This window comes from Apium graveolens, chromosome 4 (genome assembly GCF_009905375.1).
Source record: "Apium graveolens cultivar Ventura chromosome 4, ASM990537v1, whole genome shotgun sequence".
NCBI classification, from domain to species: domain Eukaryota; kingdom Viridiplantae; phylum Streptophyta; class Magnoliopsida; order Apiales; family Apiaceae; genus Apium; species Apium graveolens.
This window is the reverse complement of record NC_133650.1, coordinates 311,423,665-311,447,922: the sequence shown is the minus strand read 5'-3', so window position 1 is coordinate 311,447,922 and position 24,258 is coordinate 311,423,665. Positions and strand designations below refer to the sequence as shown.

At 34.2% G+C, this 24,258-nt stretch overlaps 1 protein-coding gene across 1 annotated transcript; it reads left to right on the top strand.

Moving 5' to 3' along the window:
* Positions 1–427: 427 nt before the first annotated feature.
* Positions 428–2,541, top strand: LOC141720146 (putative F-box protein PP2-B12). The gene is made up of 3 exons (XM_074522501.1): positions 428–495; positions 2,097–2,168; positions 2,259–2,541. The coding sequence occupies exons 1-3, from the start codon at positions 428–430 to the stop codon at positions 2,539–2,541; spliced, it is 423 nt and encodes a 140-aa protein (XP_074378602.1).
* The last annotated feature ends 21,717 nt before the right edge of the window (positions 2,542–24,258 follow it).

The window sequence follows — 24,258 nt, the reverse complement described above, 5'->3', positions numbered from 1 at the left end:
AATTTATTCCCTGCCGTTTTTGCATTTTACATATTATAGATGTACCCTTATATCTTCAAAGACTGGTCAATGTAAGGACATAAAGATTTAAATATTTCTTTATTTGTAATTAATGTTCTAAATTGACATATTTTCTTCAATTTCTCCATTAAAAAAAATTAGTGTTTAGATGAATTATTTGTAGCTATATGATTGGGAGTAAAGATTGGATAGTTGACAACCAAAAATTTACAATAATTTATCCAAAAATTATGAATAAGTATTAGAAGTTAGAACTATTCATGATGATTTTTGGATTACTTATGTATTTGTATCATGATAAAAGAGAATGGTCCAAAATCTTTTAATTAAATTGTCTAATTACTTGATCTCATTATTGTTCTAACAGAGTTTTTGGTTGGATAAAGGAAGCGGAAAAAAAGGTTTAATGGTAGCTCCTAGGCAGCTTGCCATTGTTCCTTGGTGGTGGCAATGGTTATATGATAGTAACTCAAGGTATGTGAATAATTATTGTTGCATTATTTACATACATGCAAAGGTACATTTTGCTAAATACTAATCCGGTTGGGAACTGTTAGCTTGTGTGTTGAGTTGTACAATGTAGTATTATATTTTATGCATACCTCAATTGAAAAGAAGCATTTAGGGATGAGGGTGACAAGACAAATTAATGGGTTGTTTATAGTCCTAACCCACAATACCAATTTTTTTAAAAAATTATGTATATATTATAAATTTTGCTTACTATTTTGATAAAAGATGTTATTTAAAGTATAAAATGGAATGCTTTTTTTGAAAATAAAGTAGCAAAACAATATTATGAAGGGTATTTTTCAAAATATTCACATTTTTATCTATTAATAATAACATTTTAATAACAAAATTTTGAGCTAAGACGAAACCTTTTTGTTAAAATTTGCAATCTCTTTAGGTATTGGCTTTTTTGGTCAAAAAAATAACAGAAAATAGTAAAACAGTAGTGCTAATAAAGATAATTAAATACAGCATTATGCATATTTATTTCCTATATGAATGCAAATAAGAAGTCTATATTACATGTAGCCTGATCTGCTTCACCTCACCGGTCACACCCAACCAGCTAATTACAATTTAAAGATAAATCTAAACAATTTTAACTATTCTCGGTCGCCATTCGTGAATGCAAGTCAATTTTATGAAATGCAGGTCACTATGACATTATCTTGTAAAAGATGTAAATTACTTTAGGCAATTACTGTTAAAAATTGTAGTATTGATAGAGAAAGTGTTTGTTCACAAAATAAATCTTTAATAATATTTTCGATATGCACATATTTTGATATTTAATATTTTATAATATTATTGATATACACATATTTTATGAAAAAATAATATTTTAAATGTGATTTAATAGTAGAATTAGAACTACAAGGTCGTATTTTTTCAAAAGCATACTTCCTCGTTCTTTTTGGTAAAAACACTTTTTAAATGAGCAGATTTTAAAATTTTAATAAAATAGGATTTGAGCTAATTTTGCGCAACAAACTGTAGTTTTGTGTGCAACAACTCCAAACTAGGGGTGTAATCCAGTTGAGCCGAGTCCTAGACCGTGGCTCGGCTTGACCTCAATAAAAATAGTTCGGGTTCGAGCTTTGAACTCGACCGAGCTTTTAATTTCAAGTAAAAAGTTCAGTAGGCTCGAGTTCGTTTTGAAAACTCGAATTTATTTCACTAAATATTAACAAAAATTCGAAATAGGATGGTTTGGCTCAAGTTCGATTGAATAATAAATAAATAATATATAAAAAATATCAAAATATTTTTATAATAAAAATAACTGAAAATAAAAGAGACTCAATAAGGCTCGAACCTTACGAGCCGAGTAATCAGAAGTTCAAACTCGACTCGGTTACAAATTTGAAAAACTCGAGCTCGAACTCGAGCTCGGCTCGATTAATTCCCAGCCGAATTGGAATTTTTTACGAGCCGAGTTCGAGTAACTCACAAACAGTTTGACTAGTTTACACGTATTCCGAACGCATGATGAATATGATTAAAGTCGTCCTCTCATCGCATGTATCAGGCATTCATGCCTCAATGTATTATCATGTGAACAGATTTTCAGAGGAGGTTGCTGTACTTGACAAGGGGCGGTGTGTTGATATTCGTGGCAAAATGAAAATTGGAATGTTATCTCCTCACACCACTTAAGAAACATATCTTGTCTTTAAAATATATGAGGATGCCTGCGGACTTGATTCGGCAAAGACATCCATTAGATTTGTTAATGAAAGAGAGGAGGTGCCTGATGATGAAGCTAGCATAGTTTATCCTGATCCAAGAACATCTGCACACAACATTGAGCAACGAAATGGAGAGTTTAGTCGGTGGAGGAAGGACGAATGGATGGAGATTAAGATAGCAGAGTTTGAGACTGGTGCAAGAGATGATGATGATGAGATGGAGACGCGATTTATGTCAACTGATACAAATGTACTCAAGGCTGGCCTTATCGTACAAGGTTTCGAGTTTAGGCCTAAACAACCCATGGCAGTTGTTTAATGAATTTATATGTTGGCATGCTTTATTTTGTCTTTAAAAACTTTTCTCATGTAATATGAATTATCTGTTATTTGAAAGATGTTGATGAATTATGTTTTATGTAAAATTTAAGGGTTTTAAGACAATGTTGTTCGTATCATGGTGTGTCCAATTTTAAGGCCCATATCATAACCGAATACAGTTTCCTTTATTTAGGCCATCTCCAATTATAAATTTATTTTATAATACCTTCATCTGCAATATTTCACCTTTTTAACCTGAATCACTATTTTATTTCCAATCATGACTTTAAATATAATTTCAAATTTACTTCAAACATCATTATAATTACATACAGCGTACACAATCCCTCCATACACATCATGAGGTATGTGTTATTTTATTATTTAATATTGCATAATAACCCGTGCGAGACACGCGTCATTTTCTAGAATTATAATGTTCTTAATTGGTTTTTATATGTAAATGTTGTACAATGTCTAACGTATATCAAATACAAGTTGATTGTTTATCAATGTGTATTATTTTCATAAAAGACAATAACAAATTACAGAATGTTTCAAATATAAACCATTAAGCAAAATATATATATATATTATTGTATGTGTTGTATAATTTACATTAATGAATGAATATAAATAGGGTAGTCATTGTACGTTTAAAACGAAACGATTATACTTAATCTGTAGAATGCCGTTAGTATGTTTACAAATAAAAAGTTAAAAAATAACATTTATGTTGAATACAGAGTTAACCAAAAATTTTGAATTTTATTTAAATAAACTATATGTACTGGCTATATTATTACTGAGTTCACTACTAACTTACAATTAACTTACTCAATTTAAAATGATAAAAAATGCATAATTGAAGTCAGGATGACTTGCAATCATAATATACAATAATGTAAAATTTACACTATGGTTAATATAAAATTGATTTATTAAAAAAATGTTCATTTTTGAAATTCAACGTATATATGCATGGAAAAATATTAGTTTTTTTATTTACACTACGGTTACCAAAATAACACTAAGTTATATGTGTGTGTCAGCATGTATATTGTCGTATGTTACATTTCTTAATAAATTACGTTGATTTCAATTATTTATATGCTAAATATCTGATTTATGTACATTTTTAATCACTATTAATATCTAGTGAGATAAATGATTACTTAAATAACATGCATTTATAATTATTCAAAAATTAAAATTATATAATAAATAAATTGCAATAATTTATATATGGTATTCATATTATCACTAACAAACAATCTATAACTAGTTTTTACGCAACTGAGTATCAATCATGGTTGTAACATAAAAATAAATTATATATTATAAAGACTTATTATTGATATTCATGATTTATTTCAAGGATTCGAAGGAAAAATTATAATTATATCGTTATTTAAACTGTTTTTAAATTCCTTTCATTACTACTCTAATATTTCTTCATATAATAATTTAAAAATCTTGTATTCTATTATCCTAAAATTAAGTATTTTTCAATTTGATAAAATTTTATAAATATTAGTTGAACTGGTTAATTCATTCAAATTAGTGAATAATATATATTTTTTTCTTTAAATAATATAAAATACATTGAATCAAATGTCACAATATAGTATAGATAAAACTTTTATTTAAATAATTTAAAATATAAAAATAATTCAAAATATTTGTACAATATTATCTTAATCAATGAATATTATTTATCTAGAAGAATTCTTTTTAAAAAGCTAGTTTTTTTAAAGTGAAAAATAAATAATAAATCGATTTAATATATCATCGTAGTTTTAAAAAATTTTGTGAGATCTCATATCAAATTTCAAATATTTTTAAAATCGGGACAAGTACCAAAAATAATAATGTGCTACCAGTGAAGTTAATAATTTTAATGTAAATAATCAATTGTCTTGATCTTATAAACACCTAAAACACATTAATTTATTTTAACATAAAATATATATAAAAAAATTACATTATTGGTAAGATATTCTCGCTGAACTTGTAATTTAAATTTACTAAATGTAGAATTGACGATGTTTTTCGGCCGAGTCATGTATTCAAATTTCGGATATTTTTTGAAGAATGGGCCAAGTTCTAATTTTAAATTGGAATAAAATAAAATATTTTGACTCACTATAATTCGAACTCATCTAAATATGTAATACCATTATAGATTATTTATATATAAGCGTTCTATTTTCAATATTTTATCTAAAAATAATATATGTACATTTTAATTACTTTTTATAATAATAAAATATGTTAAAAATATATGAGATACATTTTCAAAGTCAAAAAAAAAAGATTAATGAATAAAATATTAATTCATTTATGTACTATATCTAATTCTATATCCGAAATTTAATTCTTTAAAATTAACTGTACAAATAATAAAGTAACTATCTTGTTTTTGCGGGATTCAAGTAAATATCTTTAAAGTTAAATAAAATATTCATTTAGCAAACTTACATATTATGTGTATGATAAAAAACATATGTGAGATTATGGTGTAGTGGTATGAGGTTATATAGATGAATTAAATATCTCGAGTTTGATTTCCACAAAACACATCTTTTATATAAAAATTAAAAATAGGGGTAGTTTAGTCTTTTCAATGAGAATTTTTAATCTCACTAATTATCCTTGTTCTCCTATTATATATAGAAGAGATTTACATACGTTTATTAGATTTCTGAAATAAGTTTCCTGAAGCTAAACATACGTTAAAAAAAACAGACTCGATAAAGTATTTGTATAATTCAATAGTCGAATTCAAATATTCTTACGAGGTGACCTTAAATAACTCACCTATTTATACCTTAGTGCACTACAAGAAAAACGTCAATGGACAACGGTTATGTACTGATATGAAAAATGCAAAAAATCGATATTTTCGTGGGTGTAGTAAAAAATCTTATTTTTCACATCCGTTCTTGGTGGCACGAGAAATATGGACAGTGAAAACTGATTTGGCCCCATGAGCATCTTATTCAGAACTAATATTAGTTTGAAATCTTCCCAAACAACGTTTTCAGAATCTTAACCATTTTCTGCCATCCAACCACATTCATGTCACTCTCATCTCTCATCTAGGAGCACAAGAGTCTCAACCAACGGATAGGCAGAGAACAGACTTTCGCTGGTTAAAAACAAATCAGTCAATTGATTGGCACCAAAATCGTATGAAACTATCAAATTTCTGGGTTGCTGAAACTGAGTAAATTTGCTTATACGAAGGAGAGGTTCACCGTTATTTCTGAAACCGAACAGACAAAAGTAATTACTAGAACTCTCATTCACATCCGTATATAACAATTCAAGAATCTCATCATCTACTTTCACTATACAAACACAACGAAGACCATTCATACAAACACAACGAAGACCATTCATGCAGAAGACAGGGGTGGCCCTGGCTATAGGTGACCAAGACTTGCGCCTAGGACCCCGACACTCAAGAGCCCCAAAAATATTTAACTTCTTCAAGTAAATATATATGAATTTTCATGGTATATGTATATTAGGGCCCCGTAAACTGATACCATATACCTAAGACTGAAAAATTAGTACCTTTAAAGCCACTTGAAACATGCTTCTACTCAAATTTATCGAAACAATCTTCCAGTGTCTCGACTTTTCTTCCGCCAGCCAGATCAATGTTCCTTTAGTGTACACTACATTGTGCTCCAATATCGGGCATAAATGGACACCTGGACAAGAATCACTTATAGTTTTCTAAGAATTACTCCTCAGGCTATACAAATCAATAGAAGATGCCACTTCAGTCTAACTAATTTTCGCCACCTCGTAGTCGTTTTTCTCCTTATCAAACCAAAATCCAATAGCTTCTTTGGCTTCTCTAGAATAACACTTTTCTCCATACTTAGGAAGAACTTTCAGTTTTCTAACAAAAGGGTTCTAGAGATAGATAAGTCCGCGATCTTTGCGATTTTGGTAAATCTTGGTATAGCAAACCACTCCATTGCAGCAACTATGCACCTTAACATCATTAAGCCCACAAAGAAACTCTGATTTCGCACAATTCCTATATGGTTCACTATAATAATATAATGAATATTCGTTGCGATAAGGTGAACTGTGGCATAACAAGTATTTGGTGTTATTTGGACTAGAGAGATGAGCGTTGATGAATCGAGATGATTTAATTAAAAAAATACCATAATTTACAAACTGAGGTGTAGGATAGATTTCATGCATGGTATTTGCACAAGAATCTGCTCAAAGACTTATTCCGGTAGGTAATGGCCTAAATGTTTTGAAGCCATCAGCAACTGAAAGTTTATGAAAAAATAGCTAAAAGCCTAAAACCCTAGCCTTTGTGTCCTGACACCTCTTGCTCAGTTATAAGGGGGTCGCATGACACCACTTGCCCGCATATCTCAATGACACGGATATCATTTGATTTCATGCTCAGTTTTTTATATATCTCCTCACTTTGGCAAAAAAATTATGTTTTTTGGTTCTTCTACTAAAAATATCTCAGTCTTTACGAAAATTTTAGGATTAAATTTATGAGTGAGCTCACTTTAAATGTTAATGTGCAAAACTTAACAAAAAAATCCCTTAATTGGCAGTAGAAATATGGACCATGGAAGTCTCTTCATTTCATAGTTACAAATTTCAGAAAACCTCCCTGTTATTCTATGCAGGGCACCATTCTTTTATCCATGTCTGTGTATAATAACTCGAGACTCTCTTGATGTCCTTTCGTGATACACACCCAACCCAGATCATTCATTTTCAAGATAACAAGGGAATTAGCATCCACTTCTTTAAGACACCATGGGTTCATTAATAAACCTGCAGTCGGAAAACTTGTACTTATTAACGCCTCTCGAAACATGGCATTATTCAAATTTAATGAAATAATCCTACTGCCCTGCCCATTTTCCACCAGCCAGTACAATGTTCCTTTAGCATACACTACATTGTGTTCCCTTATCGTAAAAGGTGCACTACATTGTGTTCCCTTATCGTAAAAGGGGCACCTGGACAAGAATCGCTGATAATTTTCCAAGAATTACTTCTCAGGCTATACAAATCAACACAATATGCCACTTTGGTATGACTAAGTTTCACAACCTCGTAGTCGTTTTTCTCTTTATCAAACCAAAATCCAATAGTTTCGTTGGCATCTTCACGATAACACTTCTCTCGAAACTTAGGAAGAATTTTCCATTTCCTAACAAAAGGATTCCAGGGATAGATATTTCCACGACTTCCACGAAACTCAGTACAGCTAATCACTCCACTGCAGCAGCCATGCACAGTGACATGTTCTAGTTCACGGGGAAAGACTAATGTTACACAATTCCTAGATGGTTTAGTATCAGAATATAGTGAATAATTACTAAAGGATTCACAAGGTGAAGTGTGCTGGCATAACAAGTACTTGGTGTTATTTGGATCAGAGAGGTGAGTGTTGATAAATTGAGATTATTTAATTAAAAAGTACTACCATAGTTTACAAATTAAGGTGCATCTTAATATTGATTTTGTGTATGGTAATTTTACAAGAATCTGTTCTGTGATTTCTTCTGGTATGTAATGGCATAAAGGTTTTGTAGCCATTAGCAAAACAGAGGTTTAGTGAAAAATTAACTGAAATCCTAAAACCCTAAGCCTAAAATTAACATGTAATAACCTTATTTAACATTCAATCAACAGAAAAAATGCAGTAATCCATCCATATATCAAAATTAAAATGCAAAACTTTAAATTCTAACTCATTTATTTTAGAAAAGATTGGAAGATTACTGGATCACAATTAAAAGATCGAAACTCCAACTGGACATGTAAAAATTGTAATCGAACCTGAATCAGTAAAAGTAAAACTAAATTTAGGTTTTTAAACTGAAGCCGAACCAATTATACAATTACAGTCTTCAATTTATATAACCGAAAATATACAATTTTGATTCCAATTTCATTCAAAAACCGATCCGAACTAGTTCACGCTCCCCCCAATGCATAACATATCGAGAGGTGGAGCCTTTTAGAAAATGGGATCCAATACTTACTCATCTCTCCTCTCCAAAAATCTAGCAAAATGTTAAATCCAGGAAAAGTACAATGTTCCTTTAGCATACACTACATCGTGTTCCCTTATCGTAAAAGGGGCTCCTGGACAAGAATCGCTGATAATTTTCCAAGAAAAAGTTATCGGGAAAAAAAATTCCGAGAAAAGTTTCTCAGAAAAAATTTCCCTCCCGATCCCGAGAAAATTTCCCGGAAAAAAAATTCTAGAAAAAATTTTCTTGGGAAAAAATTTCCGTCCCAATCTCGATAAAATTTTCTGGGGAAAAAAATTCGTGAAAGAAATTTCAGCAAAACTTTCATTTGAAGTGACAAGTATTTAGTTAGTATTTCAAATTCTAATTTTAAACTTGTTCTTTAATTGCGTTTGATTTGAATAAATTAAGCCCTTGTTATTTTTCGCCATATTTCTTTAAACCCTGGTGGCAACCATGATTCTAGATTCTCGGCACCCTTGGGAATTACCCAAATGAATTTTGTGTTTGATGCTTCGAGAGCAAATGCAATTTCAGTAAGTTGAGCATCAGTAAGTTGCCATGACTTACTTTTCTTGATTTTAGCATAATGATCTGCATAAGCAGGCTCAATTTCATGAAAAGTGTTGAGAACCATACCCTAGGTGTTTTGCTCAGACTCTTCGATTGATTTGATCAGTTCACCATACCTGGTTTTGATCTTGACATGTTCTGGCAGTTGACATCTTGTCATCTCTATTTTGTGTGGGAGATTGGGAACCAATAAACTCTCTGTATCACACTCAACAGCTTCATAAGGAGCATAAACAGAGAGACTATGTGTTACACAAAGATAGCATAAACCTGATGGATTAAACTCTACATTCTCAGAACTTGCTCAGAAAGAGTTTTGAATAAAACCATAAGAGATTCTAGCACAAGGATATAGTTTGAGGTAAATGTCCAGGACAAGTAAGGATCATTCGAGGTAGCTATGTTCTCATAGTTTCATGTCAAACACTTTCAATCAAAACACTCTAGCTGTGTGCATGACAACCTTTCCTGACTACAATGTGGCAACTATCACTACTACAGCGATGACATTGTCGCCCAGTGAGAGATCTGATCAGACCATTGTACAGCTAACATTGACAAAGTTATAAATACTCATCACCAACAACTACTTGGAATTTAAATGCAGCACTCTGCATCCGGAAACAATTTTCGGATCCCCAGCGTTGCATCTATCTAAAACCTTACAAAAATACTTGACCTCGCCTTATCACACCAAAAATGTTCAGGAGCAACAATAACTTCAATTGACATTCTTTTTTCTAAGTACCTGTATCAAGTGAGTCACCGATATAAAAACGGACCCAAATGAGTCACTCATTTGAAAATTTGTATAAAAAACATCACTCTATCGTTAGTCGAAATTTTTAAAAGTAATATATATCGAGTTTCACACATTTTTTATGAATGATATTACATCCAAATGAAAGATTCTGAGTTCTAATATTTTAAATAATATTTTTAGATTTTTAAAAAATTGTCTACTATTTATTTTTATTTAAATCAAATAAAACAATCAAAAATTAAAAATAAATAGTTGATAAAATTTTAAAAATCTAACAATATTATCTAAAATAGTAGAAATCGGAACCTTTCATTTGGATGTAATATCATTCACAAAAAATGTGCACAACTTAATATATAATACTTTTATGAATTTTGACTAACGATAGAGTGATAATTTTGATACAAATTTTCAAATGAGTGATTCATTTGAGTCCATTTTTTATCGGTGACTTACTTGATACATTTGGATAGAGTACGTGACCTAGTTGATAATTAACCCTCATAAATCAATTCTATCACAAGTCCCAATTTTATCATAGGTACATATTTCGTCATAGGTACATATTTCATTATAAGTAAAGATTTCCTCATAAGTATACATTTCGTCACAAATTGAAGCAAAATGTCGCAAGTTAGGGAAGTGGAGCCCACTTTTAGTGGGCTGATAATTACACTTTCGACGGAATATACCGTCGTTTTATCTTAAATTTACGACGATTTGTATGTCGTAAGTTATCATCTTGGGCCCACAAACTTGCCAGGATTTATTTAAAACAAACAATGAATAAAATCATAAAGAACAATCGTCCCAAATAACCCAGAATTCCGTCATAAGTTACCCAGAATTCCGTCATTAAATTCTCTCTCTAGAAGCAGTATCCTGCTATTTTTTCTGATTCCATCCTTTTTCGGCTTTCAAATTGAATTCTAAACCTGTCCAATCACAAATCCCAATCTATATACAATTGTAGCACAATTCAACACCAAAATATATAAAAATATGCAAAACCAACACTAAGAAATCATCCACACATTTAAACCAACCTAAATATGAAAGATACCATACTTTACATTTATATTATCAGAAAACCATTTCGACTATACAAAAAGTTAAAACAATCCGACATTAGCTTAGATCATCTTACAAATTCCCATAAATTTAGTTCATAAGGATAATTCAAATTATCCTGCAAAACATTCATAACCCATTACATCGATATTTAACCCCTAATTATAAGACCGCCACGAGAGACTACGTTATAAGGCACACTCATATCTCGGTCATTGTCATCATCGGATTCTGTCCTTTCACTGCCCCCACCATCATCAACATCATCGTCGTCGGCCGGGGCCTTTCCCTAAAATATACATAAAAATGTAACATTAAAATCCAGGTCCGTCATACAAATATATATTCCAAGTTGAGTACGAAAAAGAGCACGGTAACGAAAAAGATGATCAGTTTGATCAGAATGATATTAACTTCTCTGGCACTTCAAGTAACGAATGGCCTCTTTATCAAACCAAAATCCAATAGCCTCTTTGGCTTCTCTAGAATAACACTTTTCTCCAAACTTAGGAAGAACTTTCAGTTTTCTAACAAAAGGGTTCCAGAGATAGATAAGTCCACGATATTTGCGATTTTGGTAAAGCTTGGTATAGCAAACCACTCCATTGCAGCAACCATGCACCTTAACATCATTAAGCCCACAAAGAAACTCTGATTTCGCACAATTCCAATATGCTTCACTATTAGAATAATGAATATTCGTTGCGATAAGGTGAACTGTGGTATAACAAGTATTTGGTGTTATTTGAACTAGAGAGATGAGTGTTGATGAATCGAGATGATTTAATTAAAAAATACCATATTTTACAAACTGAGGTGCATGTTAGTATAGATTTTATGCATGGTATTTTCACAAGAATCTGCTCAAAGACTTCTTCCGGTAGGTAATGGCCTAAAGGTTTTGTAGCCATTAGCAACTGAAGGTATTTGAAAAAATGGCTAAAAGCCTAAAACCCTAGCCTTTGTGTCCTAATAACTATAGTCTGTATATAACAGGGTTTGGTATTCTTGTTACCATAAAAAAATTAGGAATTTTGGAATTCTATCCTTATTTAATAATCAATCAAAGGAAAAAATACATGCAATAATCCATCGATATATCAAAAATTTAATGAGTAGTGCTAGGTGTCCCAAATTTAAATAAAGGGAAAATTAAAAATGCAATCGAAAAAATTGTAAGGGGTTCTTCTGAAACCTGTTGCCCGCATATCCACACGAACATCATTCGATTGCAACAGAAAAAATTATAAGGGGGTCGTCTGACACCTCTTGCCCGCGTATCCCAATGACACGAACATCACTCGATCGATTTCATTCTCAGTTTTTTATATATCTTTTGACTCTTCAACAAAAGAATCCATGCCAATCAGATATTCTTTAAGACATAGATACTGATATAAGTTTTTCATATAATTACTTTTACAAATCAATGCATTATCATGTATTGGATACAATGCATATAACACATTACAAAACTTAAGATATTTAAAGGAGCTTTGTCTACATGTGCAACAAACTATGATCTATTAAGGATCATAATATATGCCATGATTTTCCTAAAGATCAGAAAGCTGAATCTCACTGTGACCTATTAAACTCGTCATCTCTTCATTCCCATGTTGATTGGCCATGGATGTTTAGTAAATTTTCTCAATGATTTCTTTCTTCCTCGGGATTAGCCATGCAAATTGGTTTTCTCCATATTAAAAGCGCTCTGCAAGGTAAAAGCCAAAACTATAAACATCACTTTTCTCGGTCAGCTGGCCTGAATGTAAGTATTCAAGGTCCAAGTATCCTAAAGTACCCAGGACTAATGTAGTTACTTTGGTTTGATCCATGGGTACCAACCTCAAAGCTCCACAATCTGAAATTTTAGATACATTATTATCAGCCAGTAATATGTTAGCTAATTTAACATCTATATGAATTACAGGTATAGAAGCTGCAGAGGAAGATATGACAGGGCACCGGAAGATTCAGCAGCAATTCTCGACCAATTATCCCGTGATAAGCAGGACGCGCCTCCACCAATATTGTGGAGATGATCTAATGTTTCATACTAACAAAATAGCGCAAGAAAAGGTATTTCATAATGGTTGAAGAAAACGGTAAGCTGGGATATGTCTCAGCCTCCTTTCCTGAGATGTTATCAAAACTGCAGCATTTTATTCTGAAACAGAAATTTTAAGACTCACTGGCACAGAAGAGTTGTGACTAAAAGAAAGAGACATGAACATGGGATGCACTTGGTGAGGATAGAATAAAACGTTGGAGAAAAAAATTTAAAGCCTCAAATATATCAGGTTCCCTTTTCTCTTTCTACTTTATCTACGTGATTTAATTTCTGAAAATTATTTTACTGAAGCGGAACATACGTTAAAAAACAGACTCGATAAGCATTCGTATAATCCATTAGCCGAATTAGAATATTTTTATGAGGTGACCTCAAATAACTCTCATGCTTACACCTTAAGTGGCAGTAGAAATATGGACCATGGAAGTCACTTCACTTCATAGTTACAAATTTCAGAAAAGCTCTCTGTTGTCCCTATAATGCAGGGCACCATTCTCTTGAGTATTCTAATTCCAGTAACAAGCGTTTCGTTTATGTTCTCAGAACTTGCACGCTGAGCATGGGTTTTGAATAAAGCCGTAAGTATTCTATTGCAAGGATAAACCTGCAGTTAGAGAAATCCTTGACAAATCAGAATCAGTGTAGGCCAATTAACAAAAAAATCATATGACTATCATATCTTTGGGTAGATGAAACAGAGTGTATTTGCATAGAAGGTAATCAGGTCAAATGCTCACTCTTTACGCTCATCTAGGAGCACAAGAGTCTCAACTGAAGGTTCACTCTCATCCAGGAGCACAAGAGTCTCGACAAAAGGAAGGGCTGAGAAAAGATCACTGCTGGTGAAGAGAAAATCTCTCAAATGCTTGGCAGCGAAATCATATGAAACTATTGGGGGCAGCTGGAACTTATCGAAACCAACTCGAGATAACAAGGGAGTTATCATCCTAGTGAAGATAACAAGGAAGTTATCATCAATCATCGCAAGATAAAATCCATTAGTCCCAGATACAATCCAATACTGCAAGATACAATCTAGTGCAATGTTCCATTAACATACACTGCTACATTGTTCTCTCTTATCGAAAAAGGGATACCTGGACAATAAGCTCAGATGATGAGTCATTAGATGTTTCAGCCTTTTTTAAGAACTGAAATACCGGACCTATGTGCCATAACTTACTTTTCTTGATTTTAGCATAATGATCTGCATATGCATTCTGATTCCAATTACAAATGTTTCGTCTACATTCTCAGAACTCGCTCAGCAAGGGTTTTGAATAAAACCATAAGAGATTCTACCATAAGGATATTGTTCGAGGTGGATATCCAGAACAAGTAAGGATCACTAGAGGTAGTCATAGTTTCATGTCAAACACTTTCAATCAAAACACTCTAGCTGTGTGCATGACAACCTTTCCTGACTATAATGTGGCAACTATCACTAATACAGGGATGACATTGTCGCCCAGTGAGACATCTGATCAGACCATTGTACAGCTAACATGGACAAAGTTATAAATACTCATAACCAACAACTACTTGGAATTGAAATGCAACACTCTGCATCCGGAAACAATTTTGGGATCCCTAGTGTTGCTCCTATTTAAAACCTCACAAAACTACTTGACCTCGCCTTATCACACCAAAAATGTTCAGGAGCAACAATAACTTCAATTGACATTCTCTTTTTAAGTACCTAAGGCTTATATTTAAAACACTTTCCGCCTGACTTAATAAGAAAGTGGCACTTAGAAGAAATTTAGGGAACAACACGGTTGGGATCATTTACTGTGGCCACAAACTTGTTGGAAACATCAAGTGAAGGTGATGAAGTATGGGAAGAAACTGATAACTCCGGAACAAGATTATCAGCCTCAAATGACAACCACAGTAGCACTGCTGCAAGTGATGTGCAAAGCCCAAGTATGTCTAGCTCAGCCTCTGGGAGAGAAATGTCAATAGGGGGCACTTCAAACTCTAATAGGTCCATATCGAGCTCAGAATCTGATGATGAATCTCGAAGGTACATGCCACTAAGTGAGATTTACGGTGAAACCAAACCCATTGATTTGGAAAGTGAAGAATTGTATCTAATGGGGTTAGATGAGCCAGCAAATTACACTCAAGCAGCTAGGGGAGCTGAATGGAAGAAAGCTATGGAAATTGAAATGGATGCAGTAGAAAGAAATGGAACCTGGGAGTTAACAGAGCTGCCTCAAGGTTGAAAACCCATTGATCTGAAATGGATATACAAGATTAAACGAGATGTAAACAGAAATATTATTAAACATAAGGCAAGGATTGTAGCCAAAATATGTGTGCAGAAATAAGGCATAGACTTCGATGAGGTTTTTGCACCAGTCACGCGAATTGAGACAATAAGCCTACTGATTTGCTCATGATGCAAAAGGGAACTGGGAGGTTCACCATCTTGACGTCAAAATGGCTTTTTTGAACGGGGAAATCAAGGAAGAGGTCTATGTTAGGCGACCCGAAGGTTTGTCAAACCAGGACAGGAACATCTTGTTTACAAACCCTTAAAAGCTCTATACGGTCTTCGTCAAGCTCCCAGGGCTTGGTACTCAAAATTAAACAAATGTTTGGAGGAGTTGGGCTTTGTCAGGTGTGCTTATGAGCAGGCTGTGTACACAAAAAATGGGGGAAAGGAAGTGATAATAATTGGCGTCTATGTCGATGATATTTTCCTAATAGGAGCAAATGTTGCAGCCATCACAGAGTTCAAGGAACAAATGGCAAGTAAGTTTGATATGTGTGATTTCAGCAAGCTAACCTACTACAAAACAGAGGGGGTACGCGAAGAAAATTCTTAACAAAGCTGGTATGTTGTACTGCAGCCCGACTAAAGTTCCGATGCATCCCAAGGAAATCATCAACAAAGACGAAGGCGGAAAAGAAGTCAACTCTACTGAGTTTAAAAGTATAATCGGAGGTTTGAGATATCTTGTCCACACCAGACCTGATATAGCATATTATGTGGGCATTGTGAGTAGGTTTATGGAGAGACCAACTCTTCTACATCAGGCTGCAGCAAAACTTATACTTCACTATGTAAAAGGGACATTGGATTTCGGTTTAATCTACTCACAGGACAGTGACAACGAAGTTTTGGTCGGATACTCAGAAAGCGATCTTGCTGGTAACGTGGAAGACAGAAAAAGCACTGGGGGATGGTCTTCTACCTCAATGGTCTTCTACCTCAATAAAAGCTTGATAACATGGGCCTCACATAAACAGAAATGTGTGGCACTCTCATCCTGTGAGGCCGAGTTCATGGCGGCTACTGCAGCGGCTTGTCAGGCTATTTGGTTGGGAAAGCTGTTGTCTCGAGTTACTGAACAAGACATCGGTCCAGTTACGTTGTTTATTGACAATAAGTCTGCAATAGGCTAAAAATCCGGTGTTTCACGGTAGAAGCAAACACATAAATATTTGGTATCATTTTATACGTGAATGCGTGGAGAATGGGGAAATAATTGTGAAGCACACGTGTACTGAAGAACAAAGGGCAGATTCTCTCACCAAAGCCCTGACCTATGTTAAATTTGAAATTATGAGGAATCTGCTTGGAGTAAAGAAATGCATTCAGAAAAGTTTAGATTAAGAGGGAGTTTGTTGTAATTTAATTTTAACTTGTCCTTATTCATGAACTCTAGTTGATAGTTGTTAGTTTAGTGTGTGCTTAATGTTGTCCGAGTCTTCAGTTTCTGGTGAGCATAACGAGATAAAATAGGAGCATTACAAAATAAGATGTTAATGTTTGAGTTTGTTTAGGACTTTCAATTTTCCAGATCTTAGTTTGTAGTAGTCACTTTCTTATTATTTTTCATTATATATTGTAATTGCTTTAACATAATAAAAAATAGTAGTTCGGCAAAATACTTGTTTTCTCCAGTCATACACAAACACACACGTATATATATAGTATATTGCTTACATTGTGCCAACAGCAACTATTAACAATATTTGTTATGGAACGAACCCTTCTTTAATATATGTTTCATTCTTCCAACAAAGGCAGGATTACAAAAGTAGTCCATAATTACTGTAAATGAAGTGCATTCATCCAGTATAAAGGTAGCAAGGAATTTGGCCATATGATAAGAGCATGAGCATCTCAGCAGCACCTCACTTTAGCAAAATAAATTTTTATGTTTTTCTGGTTTGTCTATTAAACAAATCTCAATCAACGAAAATTCTAAAATTAAATTTATTAGTAAGCTCAATTTAAATGTTACTGTGCAAAATTTAACACAAAATCATGTGAACGATTAAAAATGGATTATAGTTTCCTGAGACATTTCCAAAACTGCAGCATTTTGTTCTCAAACAAAATCTTAAGACTCACTAGAGAGTTCTGATCGGGGGAGATTCTAGTAAAGGGCCATCGAAGAACATGCATCCTCCCTAAAGAATTCTTTTACGTTTCTTAACCATTTAAAATTTTAAGAACATATTAAAGTGCCCACATTAAAATAAATAAAACAAGAGGGTGTCATCCAAAATTTACTCGGTGCACCACGAAGTAAATATTTTCAGATCCACCCCTGGTTGTGACTAAAAGAAAGAGACATAAACATGGTATATATTGTTGGGAATATTACTATAGGCGCAACAATGGGACAGTTATATATAATAAATTAACATGAACAGGCAAATTCAACCAAGTAAAGAAACAAACACAAAGGCACAAACAATATATAATTAGAGACCGAATTGACAAGAAATTAGAGAAAATGACTTAGCCCTATGAAGCTTTATCAGAATTAGAGAATCAACTGAGTCGCCAAGCCCTCAAGAAGACTTGACTGTTCTTGAAGATATTATTGCCCCACTTATATTGTGATGGGTTGCCACAATATGACTTACAGGATAAAACAGCTCAGAGCGATCCGTTCACAGATACGAGAAGGCTCAACAACGATCAGCACCTCAATTCACCAATAAAATCAATGAATATATGTATATATATGTGGGAGAGAGCCAGAGAGATGATGTTCAAGGGTTTCTATTTATTTTCCCCAATCTATCTCCCTCTCAGATTTTCAAACACTTCAACTTTTGCTCTTCTCTACAAAAGTAACGTATGTAATCTGATCTATTATATATTGTATAAGAGTCTAATTATTATTAAAATAATAATAATCTTCACTTAAATATTAATATTTAATATACTTATTTATACAAAACATGTTTATATAGTTTTAGCAATTGGCTTCCAGTTCAGCCCCTGAGCATAAGCCTCGGGCCCTAAACAAACCAAAACTTTTCAGCACCTCAGGACCTGAACATCTAGCCTCGGGCCCTGAACATTCCAGAAATGTTTTCAGCATACCATCAGGTCCTGAGCTTCCAACCTCAAGCCCTGAACATTGCAGAAACTTATCTCAGAACATCATCAGGTCTTAAACCTCTAGCCTCAGGTCCTGAACATTGCATAAATTTCAAAATATGCTTCTCAACTAAAATCGAAACAACTCTTGTACAAATAAGCATTCTTGCTCTTAATTCTTCATGGATTTCACTAAGAAAATATCTTAGATCCAAATATGAAAGTTTATGTCCTTATAGCAAGGAACAACCTCCACTTGTTATTAACCAGAAATTACGTCAAGAAGACATATTACATATGTCTTCAAATTTCCATTTTCTAACAATCCCCCACAAATTCATACAAAAATGCATATCAGATTTTATCATGACTTGTTTTTCAGAGTCGGTACCCTTCCGAGTTTGAACCCTCATAAGTCCCCTACTTCGATGGCTACCGTATATAGATGGAATGTTTCACCTTGAATCTCTATCCGTTTGGTGTAACCACACTCCATAGACGATGACAAGTCAAAAGGCTATGGTGCAGATTTACGGCTTTGAGACGATATGGTCTTGTCTCGATCCTGTTCGTTGAATGCTTCAAGGAATAACGCTTTCCTCTAATTGCGACCACACAATTGCATTCGCTTAGCTGGGCATCTCCAAAGATGTAATGCTAACATCTCGTCTTTCAACTTGACCCCATTCAGAGTTTACAAATTCTGACACACTATTTGGTCCATCAGAATTTATCAAATCCTGATCCAAAACTGTTACAATCAGAATTTGTTAAAACTCTTGCTAACTAGCGGTCCAAGTACCTCTTAAGGTTTATAGGGGATAGACTCAGATCCATAAGTATCTAAAAGTATATGGTAGATGTACTACCAATTCAACCTTATAATTTGTTATTACCACATTGAATACACTTCGAGGGATCTCCTCTCGGGTGTATTGGGTTCCCGCTATTGATGAATTATGATGGGTTATCAGTCCCATCCCCAACCTCGACTTAAGGACTACAGCATGCTCAAGCCCTTTAGTCAGTGGATCAGTTATATTATCAAGAGGTCCTATGAACTCTATAGCAATAATCCTATCAGACAAAAGACCCCTTATAGACTTTAGTCTAACTTGGATGTGTCTCTTTGTTTTAGCATTATACTTTACACTTCTAGCTTTGTCGATAGTTATAAGGCTATCATAATAAACAGAAATGGCAGGAAGCGGTTTGCTCACTATAGGTAACATACTCATGAGTTCATGTAACCATTCAGCCTCCGTCCCCATGGCATCAAGTGCACACAACTCAACCTCAAAAGTAGACCGAGTAATCAAAGTCTGTCTAGATGACTTCCAGGACACTGCTCCACCCGCAAGGGTAAACACATATCCAGTCACTCCATTGGAACCAGATTTCTTAGCTATCCAACTTGAATCACTGTACCCCTCGAGTACCCCCGGAAATCTCCGGTAATGAAAGCCAAGGGAAATAGTTCCCTTCAGATATCTAAGAACTCTATCCAGTGATTCCCAATGAGTCTTGTTTGGACAGCTTGTATATCTAGCCAACTTAGACACAGAAAAAGAAATATCTGGCCTAGTCACATTAGTAAGATATTGCAAACTCCCAATAATCTGAGAATACCTTAACTGAGACACGGGAATTCCTGAACTATTCTTGACTAAGGCAACTTTTGAATCATATGGTGTACTAGCGATTCTACAATTTGAATAACCGCACTTCTCAAGTATAGATTTCTCTATATAATGAGACTGTGACAAAGTTATTCCATCAGTTGACTGAGTCAACTTGATCCCAAGAATCACACTAGCCTCATCTATATCCTTCATCTCAGAGTGCCTCTTCAAAAAACTCTTTATCTCGTTAATAATCTCAATATTGGTTCCAAATAACAAGATAACGTCTACATACAAGCACACAATCACACAATCATTACCTCAAACCTTATAGTAGACACACTTGTCACTTTCATTAACTAAAAACTCGAAGTCTAAAATAGTTTCATCAAACTTTTTATGCCAGTCTATAGGTGCTTGTTTAAGGCCATAGATGGACTTGACTAGTCTACATACTTTCCCCTCATTACCAGAAGCAACAAATCTCTCCGGCTGATACATATAAATCTCTTCTTCAAGGTCACCATGAAGAAAAGCTGTCTTTACATCCATTTGATGGATGATAAGACCATGTACAGAAGCCAATGGAATAAGCATTCTGATTGTTGTCATTTGAGCAACTGGAGAATATGTATCAAAGTAATCAATGCCTTCCCTTTGCCTAAAGCCCTTAGAAACTAGCCTAGCCTTGTACTTATCTATTGAGGCATCAGTGTTTAGCTTCCTCTTGAAGATCCATTTACATCCAATAGTAGAATACCCAGGAGGGAGATCAACTAACTCCCATGTTCCGTTTGAAACAATTGAGTCAATTTCACTCTTATAGCGCCTTTTCAATGCCTTGACTCCGAAGAATCCATGGCTTGATGGAAAGTTAAATGCTCATCCTCGACATTGTAAGTGATAAAATCACTTTCAAAGTCCTTGACTACCTTTGCACGCTTACTCCTTCTAGGTTCCTCTACTTCGTTAGGATTACAGCTACTACTAGGATCCACCCCCACATTGGTCATCTTTTCCACATGATCAGGAATAGAACTCGATGTGTGAGTGAGATCATCCTCAGAACTACCCAAAGGTATACCAGTCTTCATAGGGAATACTTCCTCAAAAAAAAGTTGCATCACAAAACTCAACTATCGTATTCGCCATAATACCATCTATGTCAGATTTTAATACTAAAAATCTCATAGCAGTTTGGTTTCAAGATATCCCAGAAAGATACAATCAACAGTTTTCGGACCCAGTTTCTTTCTCTTGTGTTCAGGGACAAGCACCTTAGCAAGGCACCCTCACACATGAAGATAACTCAAACATGTCCTACACTTTCTACATAATTTATATGGTGTCTTGTCCATATGTTTCAGAGGGACTCTATTCAGAATATGGCAAGCCGTATTCAGAGCCTCTCCCCACATGTACTTAGGCAACCCAGAATTAATTAGCATACTGTTAATCATATCTTTAAAAGTTATGTTCTTTCGCTCTGCCACCCCATTAGACTCAGGTGTGTATGGTGGAGTAACCTCATGAACTATACCATTGATTGCGCAAAATTCATTAAACAAGGTACTCGTATACTCACCACCTCTATCAGACCTCAAACGTTTAAGTACTTTTCCAGTTTGTGTTTCAGCTTTATTTTTATACATAATGAATTTATCTAATGCTTCATCCTTATGTTTAAGCAAATAAACCTAACAATATCTACTAAAATCATCTATAAAGGTAATGAAATATCTACAGTGATCCTTAGTCAACACACCACCAAATTCACATATGTCTGAATGTACTAAATCTAACAAGTCTGAATCCCTGACAACATTATGAAAAGGTTTCCTTGTTTGTTTAGCAGTTACACACACTTGACACTTAGATTTCTTATCAATGGCGTACTTTGGAATCAACTCTAAATTCATCATATTCTTTAAAGCACCAAAATTTAAATGACCAAGTCGTAAGTGCCACAAATCAGATGATTCTACACGGTTAACAGAAGGTGCAACACTATCATTAATAAAACCACCCAAAACGGGTTCAACATTTATTAAAAACAAACCATCAAACAAGTAACCATTGCCAAAGAGTGTACCAGTATGAGTAATAACTACTTTATTACACTTCAAAGAAAGTTCAAAACCGTTTTTAACTAAACAACTTCCACTTATAATATTTCTACGAATAGAGGGAACATGATGCACTCTAATAAGAGATAGAATCCGCCCAGAAGCAAACTTCAGGTCCACGTTTCCTATTCCAAGCCTTTGTGCAGCACTAGCATTTCCCATCGTCACTATCATTCCATGACTCTGTTGATAAGATACAAACAAGGTAATATCAGCACAAATATGTACATTAGCTCCAGTATCAATCAACCACTCATGTGACAGATAAGTGGAAAGTAGTACAGGATTGTAAGTAACATACACGTCATCGGTTCCAGAGGCAACAAACTCACCAATGACCATGTTAGCTACTGGCCCGCTCGTGGTTCCAAGTCCAAGCACAATATTTGCTTGAGCTACCACTCCTGCTTTCTAACCTGGACAGTCCTTGCTCCAATGACCAGCCTGTCCACAAGACCAACAGGGTTTGTTTGCCTTTGGTATTTTAGCCTTGTTCTTGTCAGGTTTAGTGTTAGCCTTCTTAGTGACTACCTTTCTTTTCTGTCCTACAGTCACTACATTCACCTTCGAGCTCCCATGTTCCACAGGCAACACATGTCCCTGTTTGGACTTGTGCTGCTCCTGTACAGAGATGTCCAACATCAAGTTAGACCATGTGATCTCTCCTTTCTGTCTTTTCAGGGAGAGAGCAAACTCTTCCCAAGACTTAGGGAGCTTTTCAATCACAGACATCACTCGAAACTTCTCAGGCAAGACCATATCGGACTCACCCAAAGCATGAACCAACATCTCAAACTCATGAACCTGTTCAGTCATGGATTTCCCATCCACCAACTTGAATTCAAGAAACCTAGCCACAGAATACTTCTCAAGACCTTGACAATCAGTATTATGGGTTTGGTCCAGCTTATCCCATAAGACTTTAGCTGTATAGGCATCTGATGAATAAACATCGAATAAGGTGTTCTCCAAGGCTGGAAAAATGGTTGCCCTAGCCACCCCATCCTTCGCAGCCCATAAAACATAAGCCTTAACAGATTCAACTTTCTCTTGATCCAACACCGGAGGATCATATTGTACCACTGGCCATAGACCCTTAACCGTTAACCAGAGCTTTATCTTTTTCTGCAAACGAGAAAAAGAAACTCCACCACCAAATTTATCAGGCATACCCGATAAATTAATTGGCTGGGGAAAACAGTACGTAGTCAAATCAATGGAAACAGTACCACCAGAATCAGAACCAGTTTGAACAGTCTTAAGAACTTCAGTTTCGTTAACTATCTTGCTAATTAATATATAACACAGATAATCTCTTCAAGATTGCTGGGAATATTACTATACGCGCTGTTAGGTCACACACACACTGTAGAGGGGGTGAATACAGTGTATAGTACACTTAAATCGAACTTTAAGAACTTAAGTAACAGAAAACAAACTTTATTGAAACAATAAACTCTGTTACAGTATGGAATTGTTATCTCTCAGTGATGAACAAATATCACGAGAGCTGCTAGGGTTACAATGAATAATCTTTTCTAATAATGATAACACTTATAGTGTAAACCCTAAGTCTGTGTTTATATACTACACAGTTACAAGATAATCGCTAATTGATATGGAATATAATTCTGCTTCCTAAAATATATCAATCAGATATCTTTTCTTCCAAGTATTCCATTCTTCACGGAATTCCTTCTTCATGCATATCTCTTCTTATGTTTATCTTGATCTTCTTTCCTTTAATCAGCTACTGTCCTTATCTGATTGTCCTTCAGCACTTAAGTTCTGATATCTATCTTCTGATGATTATCTCCTGATAATATAAGTAATGATATCCTTAAGTCCTGACTTCCAGTATAAGTACTGATCAACAGTTAAGTACTGATTTATCCTGTTCACGTAAGATATGAAAGCTAAACATAAAACATATTAGCCATGACATTATCAAATATATCTAACAATCTCCCCCAACTTGTAAATTAACAAAATATACAAGTTTAACAGATATTTGATGATGTCAAAAACATTAAGTACAAATGCATGAGAAATAGACTAGATAACTACAACTTACACTCCTTAAAGTTTT

Excerpts from the sequence above, each read along its gene's own strand:
- LOC141720146 (XM_074522501.1), top strand. The coding sequence starts at position 428 with ATGGTAGCTCCTAGGCAGCTTGCCATTGTTCCTTGGTGGTGGCAATGG. Across the intron at positions 496-2,096 it reads TTATATGATAGTAACTCAAG|ATTTTCAGAGGAGGTTGCTG; the intron begins GTATGTGAATAA and ends TCATGTGAACAG. Across the intron at positions 2,169-2,258 it reads GGCAAAATGAAAATTGGAAT|ATTTGTTAATGAAAGAGAGG; the intron begins GTTATCTCCTCA and ends GACATCCATTAG.